The 20,681-nt window shown below is 35.7% G+C and overlaps 1 protein-coding gene and 1 pseudogene across 4 annotated transcripts in view; one reads left to right on the plus strand and one right to left on the minus strand.

The window, feature by feature from the left end:
• Positions 1-20,681, minus strand: part of LOC145256497 (uncharacterized) — a 108,137-nt gene that overhangs the window by 39,274 nt on the left and 48,182 nt on the right. For 3 of the 4 annotated variants that reach the window (XM_080115450.1, XM_080115448.1, XM_080115449.1), the window contains exons 6-8: positions 12,554-12,882; positions 7,722-7,926; positions 185-260 (exon numbers count right to left, since the gene is read on the minus strand). In XM_080115450.1, the coding sequence (XP_079971576.1) occupies positions 185-260; positions 7,722-7,926; positions 12,554-12,882 (610 nt within the window). The remainder of the gene's footprint in view (positions 1-184; positions 261-7,721; positions 7,927-12,553; positions 12,883-20,681) is intronic. The other variant, XM_080115451.1, reaches the window with a different exon arrangement.
• Positions 14,754-14,880, plus strand: LOC145256619 (U2 spliceosomal RNA; annotated as a pseudogene).

The following is a 20,681-nucleotide window of genomic DNA, read 5'->3' on the forward strand; positions in this document are numbered from 1 at the left end:
CAAGTTCTTGATGAGCTGTTCCCCTTAAGTAATCCAATTTACCAAATTTACACTGCTAATGATTACTACGATATTGCCCCATTCACTACTGTACACCCATTAACTCTTATCCTCGAGCGGCCTCCGGGCCTTGATAAGTGGTGACTCGTATGTAAAAAAATTTTATAAAATATCAATATCTTACCTTTCTATCAGAATTGTAAAGTCGCACAAATTTTCCTTCTTCATTGAGTTCAAGAATACACAAGCTGCCAATTGTACTTAAAATAGAAATTGAAAAACAAAATTGTGAATCGTCATCATCACCATATCATCATCATTACCATCAACACCATCATAATCATCACAATCACCACCATCACCACCATCATCATTATCACCACCAATACCACCATCATAATTAACATCACCATCATCACCACCACCATCATCATCATAATCATCACCACCACCACCGCCACTATCATCATCATTAACATCACCATCATCATCACCACTACCATCTCCACCACCACCATCATCATCATCACCACCACCACCACCATCATCATTATTACCACCACCACTATCATCATCATTAACATCATAATCATCACCACCACCACAACCACCACCATCATCATCACCACCATCATCATAATCACGATTATCACCACGACTATCATCATTAACATCATAATCATCACCACCACCACCACCATCATCATCACCACCACCACCACCACCATCATTATCATAATCACAATTACCACCACCACTATCATCATTAACATCATCATCATCATCATCATCATCATCATCATCACCACCACCATCATCATCACCATTATCATCATAATCATCACCACCACCACGATCATCATCATCACCACTATCATCATAGCCACCACCACCATCATCATCATCATCATCATCATCACCACCACCACCACCACCACCACCACCACCACCACCACCACCGTCATCGTCATCATCATCATCATCATCATCATCACCGTCATCATCATCATCATCATCATCATCATCATCATCATCATCATCATCATCAACGACATTGTTTTCGTTTTATCTCCCCTGGTTGGAGTTCTGAATACCAGACTATTATGTGACATGAACAGTCAAATAATACCAAATATGAGGAGCGTTTAAAAAGTAATGGCTCCTATTTTTTTTTCTTTTGACTAAATGGTTCAGATGGGGATTGCAAATTGCATTTTCATGATGATTGAACTTATTGCATCCATGATCTGGCAGTTTCATCTCTCTGTTGCAGATATTGCCGATGTGAGAGTCAAAGAAAGCAATCCCTGTATTGGACGTGCATCAGAAGCAGAGGGGCTTTACTTTTGGAATGGCCATCATGTAACAAAGCATGCTCTGCCATCATTCATCACTCGCAAAAGTGCATTGAGAATCGTGGTGACTATGTAGCAAAATAAATTCATGAGCACAAAAGGTTACTCGTTTTAAAGGTACTATTCTTGTCTTTGTAGCTCTTCAACTTTTGGAGTTCAAAAAATAGGAGGTTTTACATTTGGAACAACCCTCAGTCTTAAAAAAAATGGTACTTGATGCCTTCTTGCTAAACACCTAGCATGAGAAGGTTAAGATCAAGAGTAAGTGGAGTTATACTGGAAAAGGTGTGCCATCCTCTCCTACACCTTGATGCAATAACTAATGAAAAGGGAGCTTTTGGGTCGTTCTGGACTATGGTCGACCACTTTGCTTATTTTTAAGGGTTTGAATGAGTACAAATATTAACTATTAAATATTTCTAGCAACCAATTTCTATAGGCAATAACACACCAGAGTTCATCGCTCAAATCATTTGGTTTAACATTCACAGTTAACATGAATTGGAACAAATACATAGGCGACACTGCCAAGACTGCTGCAAAGAAGGTGGTCTCTCGCTATCATGTTAGAAAACTACTCACACAGTATCTGATATCGTAACAAAACAACCGTTCACTCATGGACCAGTGCATCAACCACTGGTCTCTGTTTGGACAGGGTCTAAAAAAGAGTTTCCAATCTAATAGGTCCTGCACTGTCAACCAAACTCCAACCTCTGTCCCATCGCCACAATGTTGCATTCCTGTGATTGTTTTACAAGCCTGTGAACCTGTAGCACTTGTGTCCTCTCGATGTAAAAACACCTGACTAACTCAACCAGCAGCAAAATTCAAAATAATTGAAATCTTAGCTTAAATAATAAAGTCAAAGTGCAAAACACTACATAAGACATACTTTTTTTTTATTCAAACAAGGCACAGTGCCACTTTGAAGAAAGGGCTACTATCGGGAACATAAGTTGCAAGGATATTATGAAGGGAGTTGAGCAGCAACATATCTGTTCACATTACACTTGAACTTCTGCATATCAGTACAGTTGGGAAAGCAGAATCCTGAAAGGGAGTTCCAAAGTCTAGCAGTTCTGGGGAAGAAACTATTGAAGTAAAAGGCTTTCTTACACCTAAGGATCTCTACTGTGTAGGGATGGGATTTAACTGTTTCTCGGGTTTGTCGGGATATTTACGTTGAGGGGGTACAAGTTCATCAGAGCATTCACCATTAAAATACTAAAAAATATTAGTAAAAATGTTGATTTTTAGGTGTATTCGGGTCTGTTTTTAGCGAATACCACATTTAAAATTGTGCCGACATGTAGTTTTTTATGATATTAAGACTTTTATTATCCAGTGACTTCTCTAATGGTTTTCAGTGGTCGCCATTTTGTTTTTTGAACGCACGCATTGAATTTCGATTATATTCTGAGCCTACAAATCTATATATTACTAAAAGCCTACAAGCGATATCTACATTGGCTGACATGACATCTCACCATATCCGAAGGAATGCCTATGCGAAAATCAAAAAACATAGACAAAAAACTGACAGAACATACTCCCTATCTAGCCACAGACAACCAAAAGGCAGATTGAAATATAAAAGAAATTTGATGACCAAAGAGGAGCTTGATCGTACATCGTTACAGAACTACCGTATTCACAGGAGGACTGATTGCTATATGACTATTGGATGAAACTATCCAATAGCAGAGAGAACTTCTTCAACATGGAACGAATCTTCCAAGAAACCATTGTTGCTACCAGATCAGACTATCTGAAGATACCGGCTATTTGACCTAAAAGCATTGATATTATTTCCTTTGCAAAACTCAATCATCATCTGGAAAGCCAAAAACAAAAAATATAATTTTTCTCTATAAAACAACCAAACGAAACGAAACACCATGAATAAATATTTGAAGATATAAAAAACTTGAAACAAAAAACAACCAAAAAAATTATTAGATTTTGGCATTAAATGATTTGAAAACGGTTGATATGCCATAAAACAAAAACAACAAAGAAAATTACTAGATTTTGGCATTAAATAATTTGAAAAGGGTTAATATGCCATAAAATAAAAACAACCAACAAAATTATTAGATTATGGCATTAAATAAATTGAAAAGGATTGATATGGCGTAAAACAAAAAAAAACCAACAAAATTATTAGATTTTGGCATTAAATAATTTAAAAAGGGTTGATATGCCGTAAAACAAAAACAACCAACAAAATTACTAGATTTTGGCATTAAATAATTTGAAAACGGTTGATATGTCATAAAAAACCCCAAAAAACAACAAAATTATTAGATTTTGGCATTAAATAATTTGAAAAGGGTTGATATGCCGTAAAACAAAAACAACCAACAAAATTACTAGATTTTGGAATTAAATAATTTTAAAACGGTTGATATGCCGTAAAAAAAAAACAACCGACAAAATTATTAGATTTTGGTATTAAATAATTTTAAAACAATTGATATGCCGTAAAATAAAAACAACCAACAAAATTATTAGATTTTGGCATTAAATAATTTGAAAAGGGTTGATATGCCATAAAACAAAAACAACCAACAAAATTATTAGATTTTGGCATTAAATAATTTGAAAAGGGTTGATATGCCGTAAAACAAAAACAACCAACAAAATTATTAGATTTTGGCATTAAACAATTTGAAAAGGGTTGATATGCCGTAAAACAAAAACAACCAACAAAATTATTAGATTTTGGCATTAAATAATTTTAAAAGGGTTGATATGCCATAAAACAAAAACAACCAACAAAATTATTAGATTTTGGCATTAAATAATTTTAAAAGGGTTGATATGCCGTAAAACAAAAACAACCAACAAAATTATTAGATTTTGGCATTAAATAATTTTAAAAGGGTTGATATGCCATAAAACAAAAACAACCAACAAAATTATTAGATTTTGGCATTAAATAATTTTAAAAGGGTTGATATGCCGTAAAACAAAAACAACCAACAAAATTATTAGATTTTGGCATTAAATAATTTTAAAAGGGTTGATATGCCGTAAAACAAAAACAACCAACAAAATTATTAGATTTTTTGGCATTAAATAATTTGAAAAAGATTGATATGCCGTAAAACAAAAACAACCAACAAAATTATTAGATTTTGGCATTAAATAATTTTAAAAGGGTTGATATGCCGTAACACAAAAACAACCAACAAAATTATTAGATTTTGGCATTAAATAATTTGAAAAGGGTTGATATGCCGTAAAACAAAAACAACCAACAAAATTATTAGATTTTTTGGCATGAAATAATTTGAAAAAGATTGATATGCCGTAAAACAAAAACAACCAACAAAATTATTAGATTTTGGCATTAAATAATTTTAAAAGGGTTGATATGCCGTAAAACAAAAACAACCAACAAAATTATTAGATTTTGGCATTAAATAATTTTAAAAGGGTTGATATGCCGTAACACAAAAACAACCAACAAAATTATTAGATTTTGGCATTAAATAATTTGAAAAGGGTTGACATGCCGTAAAAAAAAAACAACCAACAAAATTTTGGCATTAAATAATTTGAAAAGGGTTGATATGCTGTAAAACAAAAACAACCAACAAAACACCATGAATAAAACTTTAAAGTTGTAAAAATCTTGAAGACTTAAAAAACTTTTACCAAAATTACTGGGTTCAGTAATAAATAACTCAAAAAAAAGGTTACTATGCTGCAAAACAAGACAACCAAACCAAAATCTGCAAAACGAATTAAAGTGTGAGGTATTTGGCATTAGTATGATGCAACACTGCCTTGTCTGCCCTAAACTACCGATCCAGCTTAAAACATGTTGCAGAAAAAAATAATAGTAATGAGCTGTTGCTATGTTCAGCAGTCCATGACTTGTGTTGTTTGTCAAAATACCAGTAACCAAGCTGCCATACTTAGATTTATTTTACTTGTAATGAGCCTGTGTAGCAGTGTTAGGATTGATATAAGTTTATTTGGCAAGTTGAGTCACTTTCTGTTTGGGTTCTTTGATTATATAGTCCATGCTGGCAGATGATTGGCTCCCAGAGTGACGTCTGATTGGTTGAAATTCGGTATTGGCAACCAATAGAGATTGCATATCTTGATTGAATTGACCAGTCAGTATTAAGTACTTCAACTAATAAACATCATAGATTTTACATCGTTTTTCTGCAGCTGTTTCTTTACTATTTTGTTGTATTACTATTTTGTTTATGGAAATAACTCCAGACAAGGTGTGAAGCCACTTGATATAAGAAACCAAGAAGAATTAAAGCGAACAGGAATTGCGCAATCAAAATTTACTATGACCAGATGGGACTATGAAACCCTAACCCTAAACCCTAACCCTAAGCCTAACCCTAAACTCTAACCCTAAACTTAACTTGATCATTTGCGAATGTAAAGAGGAGGACCATGATGCCATTTGATATAACAAGCTAACAAGAATGAAAGATAATTATTGCAAAAGCAGGAGATCCCTATTGAGCTAAGTTTAGAAAAGATCAAACCTATAATTAAAAGGAAGACAATCAGCAAGAAGTGAGTTTCACAAGTCTGCACTTCTTAGAAAGAAGCTACTGGAATAGGAAACTGTATTACAATGAGATATTAAAACAGTGAATTGCTGAAGACCAGTAAACAAATAAATCAAACGAGCTGGAAGAAAGGAAGCAGGAGATAGATCAGTAAATTCTGAAGAACACGTGGCATAATGGTATTCATAGAAAAGACTGAGACTAGCAACATCACATCTATGAGGGAGAGGTTGCAAAGAAGAGAGGGTGTGGTCAATTAAATTGCAAATACGTTTATGTACCTCATTAAAAAAACCTTCAAGTGGGACAGAGATTCATCAGCCCAAAATATGGCAACAGTATCTTGTCTGACCTAAACTACCCAACCAATGCAGCTTGAAAGATATCTTGGAATGCAACAAAGGATTGCGTCAAAAGGCGGGAAAATGTAAAATCATCTGCTTCAAAGATGTTCAAAGAAGAAGGCGTTCAAAATGAATTTTATTTTATTACAAACATAATTTATAAAGCAATAGAAACTCTTGATTGATATACTCAGTTTTTGCCAAAAAAACAAACAAAAACAATACGTTAATTCATTCATCGTAGTTGCCAGCTTTCTCATGCGGATATTAAGTGCAATAATAATGTCGGTTTTGGACATGAAATTGAACGTAAAAAAACCACATTATTTTTGCACCAACCTAATACCTTTTTTTTTTCCCTCACAATTTCACAAATTTCCGACGCTACGTAAAATAGAAATTGACATAACCAGATGCTGACACAACTCAAGATAGAAATACTGTTGCCATATTTGGGCTGATGAATCTCTGTCCCACTTGAACGTTTTTTTAATAAGGTACATAAACGTATTTGCAATTTAATTGATCACACCCTCTCTTCTTTGCAACCTCTCCCTCATAGATGTGATGTTGCTAGTCTCAGTCTTTTCTATGAATACCATTATGCCACGTGTTCTTCAGAATTTACTGATCTATCTCCTGCTTCCTTTCTTCCAGCTCGTTTGATTTATTTGTTTACTGGTCTTCAGCAATTCACTGTTTTAATATCTCATTGTAATACAGTTTCCTATTCCAGTAGCTTCTTTCTAAGAAGTGCAGACTTGTGAAACTCACTTCTTGCTGATTGTCTTCCTTTTAATTATAGGTTTGATCTTTTCTAGACTTAGCTCAATAGGGATCTCCTGCTTTTGCAATAATTATCTTTCATTCTTGTTAGCTTGTTATATCAAATGGCATCATGCTTTGTCTGGATTGACTTCCATAAAAAACTCAAAAAAAAAAAATACATAAATAAATAAAAAACAAACCAACAACAAAAATGCCCAGGTACTCCACGAATCCTAATTCTAGTAATCTATTATATATATAAAAGTGAACGTTGTGTGTGTGTGTGTGTGTCTGTGTACATTTTCTTACGCAATAACTATGTCAATTTTCAGTCTACAAACTTGAAATTTGATATACAGGGTACTGAAATTTGGGAAAATCTTTGTAATCTGTTTTCGGCCAGAAATTTGGCTGTTAAGTGGTGAAAGTTCAACGATTTGACTTTTGAGAACTCTACAAAACTCCTCCGCCAATTTTGGGTCTAAACACTTGAAATTTTAGATATAGGTTCTTTGGACATGGATCTAACTTAATAACTTGATTTGAGCCCAAAAGAATAAATGTTAAGGGATTACAATAGGGGTCAAAGTTAAAAAAAACTGACCGCTTTTTTTTTTTTTTTTTTTTGCTCAACATACACCTCCAAACACCCGGGCAATACCGGGCTGAAATGCTAGTACAAAAAGAAAATCTGTGCTTACCTCGAAGTTGTTGCTTTGTATTCGCGATATAGTGGCGGCGTAGCTGATTTAGAGACATGATTCCTTCCTATTTTGTGATCCGCGTTGAAGTTAAACAAATCCTGGGAATTGCTGAAGAACATTTCTTCAAAGTAATCCTTGCCTTTCCCAAACTGTTTGCCGTCAAAACCAGGTGTCGTACTCGTTGCCATGTCAGCTGGATCGCCTGAAAAACAAATAAATTTGCTTTATAGCATAAGCAAGCAAACTTAAAACTTAACGACAATTTTGCAACAGTGAAAACTGTTTTAAATGTTTTTTTTATTTGCTACTAGCGAGCATGATCTCTTTGTAAAGCTGGGTCACTGACTTTCAACTATGGATACAAAAAGACGTATTTCGTTTGTGACATGAAAGGGAAAGGGGAAAAGTAGGAGGGGCGTTTTTTTTTTTTTTTTATTTCGCCGTAATGGATCAGAGGAGATTGCAAAATGCATTATGATGACTGAACTTATGCATTCATAACCTGAAAATTTCATCTATTTATCGCAGATATTGACGGTATCAGATTCTAAGAGAGCGACGTGCATTAGAAGCAAAGATGCGTCATTGAATTTCTGTCAAAAGTGCATTGAAAATGGTAGTGACTATGCATAAATTCTTGAACACAAAATGTCGCTCATTTTATTTAAATTCTTCAGATTATTAGAGTTGTTCACAAGAACCGATGGCGCAGTGGTTAGAGTACTTGAAAAATTCAATTATACAGAGATATTCTCTTTAAGGTTCAATCCGCAGTGTAGGTAACCAAAAAATATAATTGTAAATTACTTAGGGTCTCTATCCAGTTATTATATATATATATTATATATATATGTGTATGTTTGTGTGTGTGTATAATATATGTATATATATATACTAGCAATCGGTGCCCGGCGTTGCCCAGGTGTTTTGAGGTTAATGCTGAGAAAAAAAAAACGTCAATTTTTTTAAACTTTGACCCCTATTATGACCTCTTAACATTTATTGTTTAGGGATCAAGTAAAGTTAATAAGTTAGATCCATGTCCAAGGAATCTATATCTAAAATATCACGTGTTTAGACCCAAAATTGTAGGAGGAGTTTGGTAGAGTTCTCAAAGGTCAAATCGTTGAATATTGACCACTTAATTGTCAAATTTCTGTCGAAAACCTATCACATCGATAAAGAGTTTTGTTCGAAATTCTGTACAGATTGCAAAGTTTGACAGAAAGATTCCCGAGTTCATCAACTGAAACAAAGGTCAGAGATTACATCGACTGAAACGTTGTGAAAATAACATTCAAGATGAGAATAGTAGTTTAAAGAATCCAAATGATATGAAATGTTGCTCGTTTTAGTAGTACCACTCCTGTCTTCTGAACATGCATTCATAACCTGAACGTTTCGTCTCTCTGTTACAGATATTGACCGCGTGAGATTAAGAAAGTAACCCCTGTTATGGACGTGCGTTAGATGTAGAGATACATCATTGAATTCCTGGCAAACGTGCATTAAGAATGGTGGTGACTATGTAGAAAAATAAAATGTTGCTTGTATTATTTGAATTCTTTGGATTCTTAGAATTCTTCAACTTTTTGGATTAAAAAAATAGGAAGCTTTACTTTTGAAACGGCCTCATAATGCCAACAGTGAAAACCGAGATAAAATAGTAAGTTATGGAGAAAAAAAAAGACTTGATAATCAACAAAAAGTGACAAAACTTCATATTAAAAAATGTAATGTTCTGCTCTGTTCGAAATGTAACAGAACCGCTGATGCTGATAGTGCAACGAAGTGATGCGCTCCTATTGTAACATAGTGTTGATGAACAAGAAAAGCAGCAGCAGCAGCAGCAGCCGTATTTAAAGTACATATGCAAATTGATAAGTGTGCACACGCTGACATCACGGGAAGAAGAAAGATAGAAAAGGAAAATAAAAAATAGACCTCAAGGTCAGAAAAGCAGAGAGAAAAGAGGTGTTTGATGCGTCTTGAAGAAAACGGATACTTGATTGTGTTTATTTTTATATTCTCCTTGGGCTAGTTTGCTGCATTCGCTTATTATGTGGTTTATTGTTTCGTCTCTTTGTCCACAGAATCTGCATTTGCTGTTTTCTTGTCTTGCTTTGATGTGGTTGGTTCTATTATTATCATTATTATTATTATTGTTGTCATCATTAAACATGGACTTTCCTGTTAGACAGTCTCCATTCAAAGGGGTTTATCTGCAAATCATCTCAGACATTAATTTTCTTAAATAGATTGGTCTCAGCATGCCTCATTTAATGGGGTACTTATTTTATTTAAAACAAAGGATATATATATATATATATATATATTTATTTATTTTCAATTCTTTGTGTAACCCCCCATTTTCTTTTGAACATCCATCACCTACTTTTCTTAAGAGGTTGCTCTCAATATGAACCCAAAGCTCTTTTTTTTTCTTTTTTTTTTATTTCAAACAAAAAAACAAGTCCAATTTATAAATAAATAATAGATGTTTATTTTTGGAGGAGATTATAAGAGGCATCGGTTTACTTAGCTTGAATAACAGACTTTCAGAATTAGATGCTTGCCGTAACAAATCAAGATATATAAATCCTATTAACACAGTGCTTCAGCTAAGAGCCTCAAGAGCCAAACTTGCCTGGAGAAGCATACCAACCCAACTGATCGTGAATCCTCAGGAAAAAAATGAAGAGCCTGCTTCAAACGTCCATCTCTAACTATCTAGCTCACCCTGGAAAATTTGCTCTAATTGCCTTTCCTTCCCATCTCCAGTTTCTAAAACCCTGAAAGATTCTGGCTTTTGTTAATGGTCACCATTCGGCCACCCAGAAATTGACTACTCAATATCTACTAAAGACGGCTAGACAATCTCTATTTAAAGGACCTTATCTACAGATAATCTCAGACATTAATTTTCTTAAATATGCTGGTCTCAACATGGCTTCCCATTTAATGGGGCACTTATTTTATTTAAAACAAAGGAAACATATTTTGGATGGTTGGACTCAATCCAGAGATATGTTCAATTCTCTATGCTCCCCACTTCCTTTGGCCAAACACTCATTATCTTCAACATCTTCCACTTGTACGCACCATTAAAACATGTAACTTTTTAACCAGTCCTGTGTATTTGTTTCGCTTCTGTCTTTTTAATGTTCACTGTGTGGTCTGCTGGGATGATGGCATCTACAATCTGGCAAAAATTTTTATCATCATCATCATCATCATTTAACATATGAAGTTATCTTGTCAGATTTTCAAAGTCAGACTCAAATAACAATCCATATGACATATCGATACTTGATTCAGACTAGCCATTTTCAAAAGGAGGTGTTAATGCCTAGGAAGATGGTATCATGTTCACATAACATATACTATATTGCCTCCCTCCTTGACATAAATCACTGAAAGATAGTATATTAGTCTGAAATAATATAATAAACTGAATTCAGATTAAAATATAATAATTATATTTTAAAAAATACACACGTATATCTGCCACTCCCCATCTGGGAGAACCACATTGGTGGGGGAAAATCATTCCCAATTAGCATTTAGGTAGCATGATTGAATGAGAGTTCTTCGGTTAAAGTTAAGGTATATGTAGAACAATTGTGGTAGCAGGTTCAGTTCACAGGAGAAGGTCAAGAAAAAGAAGGCAGTAAATATTAATGATGGCATAAAGAAAGATATGTTAGTTTGGAAATAGTGTCCATTTAAAACTGACTTTAAAAAAAAAATTTTTTTTGCAAAACTTTATAACAAAAAAAAAATACCAAAAATTTGTGTTGAGTTTCTTTTTCAGGATACCTCCACCCCAGCCAAAGTGCCCCTCATGGAATCGTTAATATTGTTGCCACATCTGGGAGGGAACTGTTCACAGCACCGTTTCCTGCTGGGCAGTGTACAAACCCAACTTCAAAATCTAGTGGGCGATGTTCTTTTCTCTTACCTGCTATCTCTTTATCACAAAAGAGATGTTGCGAGTCTATCTTTGCTCTCTTCTTATTTTCACAGCAGGTGCTCGACTGAGCTTCACTCCATGGGTCACCTCTGCAAAACATTCACAGCAAACACTTGTCTAGCTACAACAACTATCAGTAATTTCCTTTACTCTCTGTTCGTGCTTAAAACTAAGTGTAAATTCCATGAGCAAAGCTTTTTTCCCCAGAACTGCTTGCCTGTGGAACAAAATACCACAGAGCTGCTTCCCAGTTAACTATAACATGATTTTTTTCATGTTCTTCTTGAATAATTCATTTTTACCCAATTTCCACCATGTTTAATCATAGTGTTGTCTCATCTGACATCCGTTAAACCTTATCCTTGAGCAGTCTCCAGGCCTTGATAAGTGATAACTCTTCAGTAAAAATTGAGTATGATGATGATAAAACAAAAACAAAATAATCAAAACGAAATAAAAACAAAACAAAATAAAAACAAAACAAAAAAGCAAAAGCAAGACAAAAAAAAACAAAGCAAAAAACTAAGAGAAAATAAAAACAAACAAGAAAACAAAAACAATAACGAAAAACAAAAAGCAAAAAAACAAAACAAAAACAACAAAAAACAAAGACAACAACAAAAAAAACAAAAACAACAAAAAACAAAAACAACAAAAAACAAAAACAACAAAAAAAACAACAAAAAAAAACAACAACAAAAAAACAAAGACAACAAAAACAAAAACAACAAAAAACAAAGACAGCAAAAAAAAAATACAAAAAGAAAAAAAAAAGAAAAAACAAATACGAACACAAAAACAAAAACGAAGAAAATAAAAACAAAAGAAAACAAATGGAAAAGAATTAATTTTTTACCAGGGAAAGTTGAAGACCGAATTGGACCAATTGGTTTTGGAATTGAAGTTTGGAATTGTGAAGGTTCTTCTAGAAATGGAACATTGCAGGAATTTTGAAGAGTACCTTTTGCAACAGAAGTGGAACCGTTTGTCATGATTTGCTCGGGTGTACGGATTCTTGTCGACGCCCATCCATCTTGAAGCGGAAGGGTTAGATTTCTTGTATTTTTGTTGTCTTCAGCCTTAGATTGGGAAGATTTGATGGAAGCAACATCGTCAACAGCCACATTGTTCATTTCATCATCGTTTGTCCAGTTTCCTTTTTTCTTGGCCGAAAGTGTTTGGAGTCTGTAAAAAAGCTTTAAAATATTTAAAAAAAAAAAACCCAAAAAACAACAAAAAACAAAAGAAAAAACAAAAACAAGTTTTATACAGACAGATACATTATTAGTCGTGTGCAAGTGACTCTATAAGTCACTCTGTCGGTCCGTCGGTCGGTCAGTCTGTTGATCTGTCGGTCTGTCCGTAACACTTTTGTGCTTAGCCTTTTTGGTTAAGATCAAAGGTCTGTTGTTAATAGATGCTGTTCTTAGCTTTTTAAGCTTTTCAAGTGTTTAGGACAGAGGAAGACACTGGGTGAGCAGACAGGTCTTCATTCAACGTCCGTGTGAGGGAGGTTTGGGAATGCCGACTTGAAGTGTCATCGAGACGCCGAGAGGCTGGCCTTCCTGAGCCACTACCTTCAAGAGGAGCAACAATGGCACCATGCTTTCTTCGATTGCCACGAACTCTGCCAGTACTGGTCATATGTCAGCGAGGTGACAGCTCACATCGATTCCAAGCATCCTCTCCCGATTACCGTATCCAATGTCATTGAAAACGTGAGGCTGCCGTGGGACAGGGAAAGACACATGGTCTATATTACGATCCTGGCCGTGGCGAGAATGGTGATTTGGCCGGAGGTTGTTGTCTTTTTCTGATCAGGATCTGATTGCTTTCTTTAAAAACCAACTACGGGTGAAGATCAGATGTGATAGAAGAAGGCTGCATCGCGCGGCATTTGACAGAAGATGGATACATATAACAAGTCTGTGTGTACGAAAAGCAGCCAAATTTGAATACGTGTTCCCTGCCTAGGTGTGGAACGTGCAGTTCCGTCAAGTGTAATTTTATTCTTAGCCTCTTAGCTAGCTGAGTGAGTGCTCCACCGCCCCCCTCCCGATTAGGACGCCTCCAAGATCCCCACCCCCCACCTGATTGCAATTTTTTCTTTTCACCTCTCTCTCTAAATTTCACCCATCTTGGAGAGAAAATCAATCACTAACACTCCCCCCCCCCCGGGTTTTTTTCCCCCCCTTTCGTCCCATCTAGAGAGCATTCCCACTTAGAGACTGGCCCACAGGAGCTCAGGTTCCTTTACAAACCAAAGTGGAACGGGCAGTCTATCAACTAGACAAGGTTCGGAGGGCCCTAATAATCACTACTAGAATTTTTTTTTTTTTCGCCCTCGACACAAATGAATTATTGTATTACCTTTATTGTTATCTTTTTTGTTTTTACACGCTAATAAAAAATGTTTTAAACAATTGGGTGCTAAGTAGGACGTCCCCAAGTACGAAAGGGCGAATGCGGTATTATGGTGGAAGAAGATTCTATCTAAGAGAAACTTTTGTTTAGTTCTAGAGTGACAAGGATGACCAACGACCCTCATTTCCCCTTCCTTTTGAGTTGGCCTTGTGCCTAAGTTTTTTGTTCATGTTCATTTTTTCCTGAATAAAAGATTTAATATCTCAAAGTGTAGTATCTGTTCTGGCAGATACTGCAAGCAAAGACCATATGTGGGGGCAGCCCCACATATAAGACCTTGGTCAATGTAGGGGCAACTCTTCATACCAATTGTCACTATCCGGCTCCCCTATTCTCTGGGGAGTTGGTCCCCATTTCCCCTTCACTCCTCACATTAAAAATCGGCCTTGTGCCTAATTTGCTCGGTGGGGGAGCAAATAAATACCATCTGTTCCGGCATATACTACAAGCAAAGACCATATGTGGGGGCAATCCCACATATAAGAACTTGGTCAATGTAGGGGCAATCCTTCATACCAATTGTCACTATCCAGCTCCCCTACTCCCCGGGGAGTTGGTCCCCATTTCCCCTTCACTTTTCACATTAAAAATCGGCCTTGTGCCTAATTTGCTCAGTCGGGGAGCAAATAAATACCCTTTTCTTGGCCTTTTGGCCAAGATCAAAGTGTAGTATCTGGTCTTACTACATGCTGTACTTATTGTGATATAAAGTGGGGGATCACTTTTCTGTATTAATTTAATGTAAAATGATCACCCACTTTACAACCAGTCAGTCTCAAAGCCATTCAAGTCCTTCTCCAGATCATTCAAGTTGTTTTTGAAGGATTCCACTTATTTTTAAAGCATTCAAGTCATTCTTAACGTCATTCAATTCATCCTTAAGTTCATTAAAGTAATTCTAAATCATTTACTTTTTATTTATTTAAGTCATTTTAGCCCATTTTTCGGTCATTTTAGTTTATCTTTAAGAATTTCATGTCAATCCTTCATTCCCGCATTCATTCATTACACGACAGCACGCGACTAATTGCTATCGGCCTTGTTTATATACTTTCTGGGAAAACATGTTCACATTCCTCAGAAGGTGCTCTTCAGGCGAGTGGCAATAAACCGAGCTAACGCCCACCCCTTTCTCCTCTGTCTACTACTGTAGATTATAGACTAGCCTGGGTGCCTGGTGTTGCCCAGATTTTTTTTTTTTTTTTACATAGGCGTCACCACTTATCAAGGCCGATCGGCCACTCAAGGATAAGGGTTAAAGAGTGTACAGTAGTCAAGAGGACAATATAGTAATCAATAGTAATGGAAGTTCGGTAAATTTGTTAACTTAAGTGGAACGGCTCATCAGAAACTTGTTTACGTTGGACTTGAAGACAACCATATTATAGACAGCTGGAAAGCAGGAAAACGGAAGACAATTCCACAGGCGTGCAGTTCTAAGAAAGAAGCTTTGATCATGGAATCTATGTTTAGGTTTAGGCACAGATAAAGAGTGGGGAAAATTATTGATAATGTTTTCAGCTAGTCTAGTGTTTCTTGTGAAAGTTTGGTGAGGGGGGGACCATAGATTGAAGCTCAGTCGAACACTTTCCATGAAAATAACGATAAAGCAGAGACAAACTTGCAACATCTCTTCTGTGAGATAGATGTTGCAGCGAAGAGAAAAGGACATCTCCCACCAGGTGTGTTGAGCAAAAAAAAAAAAACAAGTAGTAGTAGACAGGCAGGCAGGCTAGAATCCCCACTGTGAACGCTGAAAAAAAAGTGAAAGAAAATCTGACGTCTTACTGCTACTCCATGACGCGACCGGAAGTTCGGAACGTTAAAATTAGGCAAAGTCAATCCAACCAATACGATGACTTGCAAAAATAGCTCGCAAAAAATCGACCCCTCCTTGTAGAAAACTGCCCAGTTGAGCGTGACGGTGGCCAATTTTTTTATATTTGTTGTCCGAGACCTCAAGCTTCAAAATAATACCAATCTCATGAAAATCTGTTGCCTCTGTCGAAAGTTTTAGGCAGACATACAAACATACATTCATACAAACATGGATATAAACATGCATACATACATTTAAAAAGACAGGTGAGATTTATATTATCGACGATTCCAAAAGTTATATAAAAAAATATGACTTGGCTGCCATCCCCTAGAATCGGAACCAAAATGCTTAGCTCTCCAGACTTGGTCATTATTTATCATATTGTTACCGTCTAAGCTACTGACAGATGGATACAAAAAACTAAAAATTAAGTGACCAATATTTTTTTTTTTTTAAATTGCACTTCTTAGCAGCTATTTTTACAGGCTAAAAACAAACTCGAAATAGTTCCACAGGCCCAAATCCACTATATATCAAGTTTCACGTCAGGAGACCAAAAATTCAGAGAGGAGTTTTGTAGAGACTTTCCAAACACACATAGATAAGGTCACTTACATTATATATATATATATATATATATATATATATATATATATATATATATATATATATATATATATTAAGCGAATCCCACTGTTTGTTTGTAAACAAACTGACAGTTTGAGCACTGTGCGACGGGCAAATGCTAATTTAATAGGCATTTGAGAAAAATATTTACGGGCACTGATTCTTGGTCCGATGGTTAGAGCTGCCGACTGTCAACACGATGGTTGTAGGTTCAATCCATGGCTGGGAAAAGGTGTATGTCTAGCTGCACTGATGAGTTGTGATTCAATGAATATATATATATATATATATATATATATTGTTACGACGTATCCCAGTCCTACTGGGGACGGTAGAGATGGGTGACGTAACGAAATATATAAAAAAAAAATAAAGTTTCCCAGGTTCCTTGATAATGCGTTGTTATGGGAATGGGACAACCGTCCCAAAGACAACAATAAAATGAAATGTACTGGACAACGAAATCACATAAGAAATAACGAGGATAAATATCGTCGAAAAATTAAACTTTTATTTATATAAAAATAAAACAAAATTCAGTTCAAGAAAAGAAAATTAAATATGTCTAACTAAATGAAATGATTTAATGATTCAAATTCTACCGAGAGAAAAATATATTAACAGTCAATGTTCACATAAAACAAGAAATCGTCTGCTCAATTAGATACAGGTTCTAGGGTAAGAGAGAGATGTTGGAGAAATGAAAGTTTTGATTGAAAAACTCACTTAATGTCCTTTGAAATGTGATCTTTCTTTCATCTCTTTTTTATATATATTTCTTTCCTGTAAATTATTTATATTTGATTATGCGCGCAGGTTAATTTTCATATTTTGGTCCTTCGGATTATTAATGTTTCATTACGCGCGTGCGTGTTAATTGCTCCAAATATTCGTTTCCGAAGCTCATCGAAGCCTTTGATTCATAGTAAAAGTTTCACTGCTCTATGATTCCTTCCTTCGCTGGGTTCATTCTTTTATTCAGTCAATATTCTAACTTTGACCGATCACCGGCTGATGTCGTTGATATTTACCTCCGCGACGCCACTACCACGCCGTCGTCGCCTTTCGCCGGCTTCGCCACCCCGACCTTCGCTGACTTACGTCTTATCGCTTTGAAGCGCGAAGCTCCACTACCTGTTGACAACTATTTTCAGGCCCCTCTCTCTCTATACGATCTATCTCTCTCTTTCTCTACACAGTTTCTCTCTATATATATATACGGTTTATTTCTCTCTATCTTTCTTTTCTCTTTCCTTTTCCACTCTTCGTTCACAGTATCTCTGTCTCTCCCTTCTCCTCCTGTTCACAGGCCTCCTCCTCCCCTTTTTTCTTCTGTTTTGTTTACAAAATGTGACCGAGCAGACGTGAATTGAATCTTTTTGGTGCGAAAAATGATACAGTGAATAAAATATACTGAAAATATATCTCCTCTCGGCTAAAAATCAATAAAATAATTTATTATACATTTTAATAGATGTATCACAATATATATATATACATGTGCGTTTGCAAGGACTTTTTAATCTTAACTGATACATAACTATGCACAATGCAGAAAATATGCATAAACAGAACCGAGTGAAACACATTTAAATTCCATAAACTTGTCAAGTTGGCAGATAATACTTGAAAGAACGAAATCAAAATGCAAAAACGTCTACTAACATTATTTAAAAAGATTTTTTTTTCCAAGGACGTTTAAAACAGGATTATAGTCCCTGGGTCACTATATCCCAGACTGTATGATCTCCATAAAATACACAAGCAAGATGTTTCACTGAGACCCATTTCATTTATAATAGGCTCTGCCCAACATTCTTTTGCTCAGTGGCTTTTAGAAATCTTACAACTTGTGTGGGAGTTGTACACTATGCACTGTATAATTCTAATAGGTTTATTGAATGTGTGATTGGTTAGATTCGAGTTCATATATGCCTCCAGTCTCTTTATCAATATAGCACTGACCTCTCCTTTTTTTTTTTTTTTTTTGTAAGGAGATAATTGTAGAAGTTACATTAATGTGTGTTGAATTGCTGGAGTTTAGCTTCGCTCATATTAGGTCAATGGAGTCTCAATGGGGTTCATTGACCCCAAATGTAGCTGATATTTTCATTGGTTATTACTAGGGCTAGGACAACAGCATATTCTGTTGATATCTAATATGCTTTTATGTAGAGTGATGTGGTTCTCGGTTGATAAACTGTGTCTGTGTCGGATATATACTCGAGAGTCAAAAAATGATCAGAATATTCTGTTGCCAGAGTCCTAGTTATTACGAATCTGTTCTTTTTAGTTCTGGAACAAAACCCACAACATATGTTAGGTATGTTGACACTTTTGCTATGTTTGCATTGATAAGTATCAATAATCATGATGAAAGATGGAACAGGCGATTTTGACCAAAGTTAACACCTTACACAGCCTAACATCACAAGTGCATGTGAGATTTTATTTTATTACCACACAAGCAGGGTGCATTCAAAATTAATGTTTCTGTTCAGAGCACAATTGAACCATGATGCTTGACTTTTGCATTCTGTTGATATCTTATATGTTTTTATGTAGAGTGATGTGGTTCTCGGTTGATAAACTGTGTCTGTGTCGGATATATACTCGAGAGTCAAAAAATGATAAGAATATTCTGTTGCCAGAGTCCTAGTTATTACGAATCTGTTCTTTTTAGTTCTGGAACAGAAAGGACTTGGCCTGCCTTGATAGAGTTCAAAATAGACTTCGTAGCCTCGTAGGAGATGTCCTTTTCTCTTCCTTGCAACCTCTATCTCACAGAAGAGATGTTGCGAGTTTGTCTCTGATGTATCGTTATTTTCATGGAAAGTGTTCGACTGAGCTTCAATCTATGGTCCCCCCTCGCCAAACTTTCACAAGAAACACTCGTCTAGCTGTAAACACTATCAATAATTCCCCCCACTCTTTATCTGTGCCTAAACCTAAACGTAGATTCCATGAACAAAGCTTCTTTCTTAGAACTGCACGCCTGTGGAATTGTCTTCCGTTTTCCTGCTTTCCGGCTGACTACAATATGGTTGTGTTCAAGTCTAACGTAAATAAGTTCTTGATGAGCCGTTCCATATAAGTTATCAAATTTACCGAATTTTCATTACTAATGATTACTATATTGTCCAATTTCTACTGTACACTCTTTAACCCTTATCCTTGAGTGGCCTCTTGGCCTTGATAATGTTGTGATGCCTATGTAAAAAAAAAAAAAAACCCCACAACGTATGTTAGGTATGTTGATGACACTTTTGCTATTTATTGCATTGAAAAGTGAAGCATCGGAATTCTTTAATAGGTTGAATTCTCTTCTTGGGGCTCTGCAGTTCACTATGGACAGTGAGAAAGAGAACTTTTTTCCCCGTCTTGGATGTTCTTGTTGAACGTTCAAGAGGTGGCTTTCTCGTTACCGTTTACAGGAAGCCGACTTTTAGTGGCCTGTATGTGAACATTGGGCCCAAATCACAAAATCAGTATTTTCTGCAAATGTTTCAAAGTGTAGTATCTGTTGTGATACCTCACGTCATCGTTTTCGTTCTTTCTCTGAAATCCTTCTTGGCTGAGGCAATTTTATTTTTGTCCCAGTCAAGAGTGTCCGTTTTTGCGGAACTGGCTTTTTTTCTCACATAAAACTTGTGTCTAACTCTGCCCTCGAGGGGAGGCAAATAAATAAGGACATACATGATTCTAGAATGACATAACCATTCAAAAAAAAATCCATTTAGAAAGAATCTATATATCTGTCTGTCTGTCGATCTATCTACTATAATATAAAAGGAACTGTGTGTGTGTGTGTGTGTGTGTGTGTGTGTGTGTGTGTGTGTGTGTGTGTGTGTGAGTCTTTGTTCCTTATAGACTCCTAAACAGCTCGGTCGATTTTTTGAAATGTCACAGAAATGTACTTTATGTGTCTGGCAGTGTTCTTAGATAGGTTTTGAATCGGAATATCTTGGATAAGTATCAATAATCATGATGAAAGAAGGAACAGGCGATTTTAACCAAAGTTAACACCTTACACAGCCTAACATCACAAGTGCATGTGAGATTTTATTTTATTACCACACAAGCAGAAAGGCCTGGCATATAAACCAACAGC

The sequence above is a fragment of the Euprymna scolopes genome, chromosome 32 (genome assembly GCF_053919585.1).
Source record: "Euprymna scolopes isolate OS-2025 chromosome 32, ASM5391958v1, whole genome shotgun sequence".
NCBI lineage: Eukaryota > Metazoa > Mollusca > Cephalopoda > Sepiida > Sepiolidae > Euprymna > Euprymna scolopes.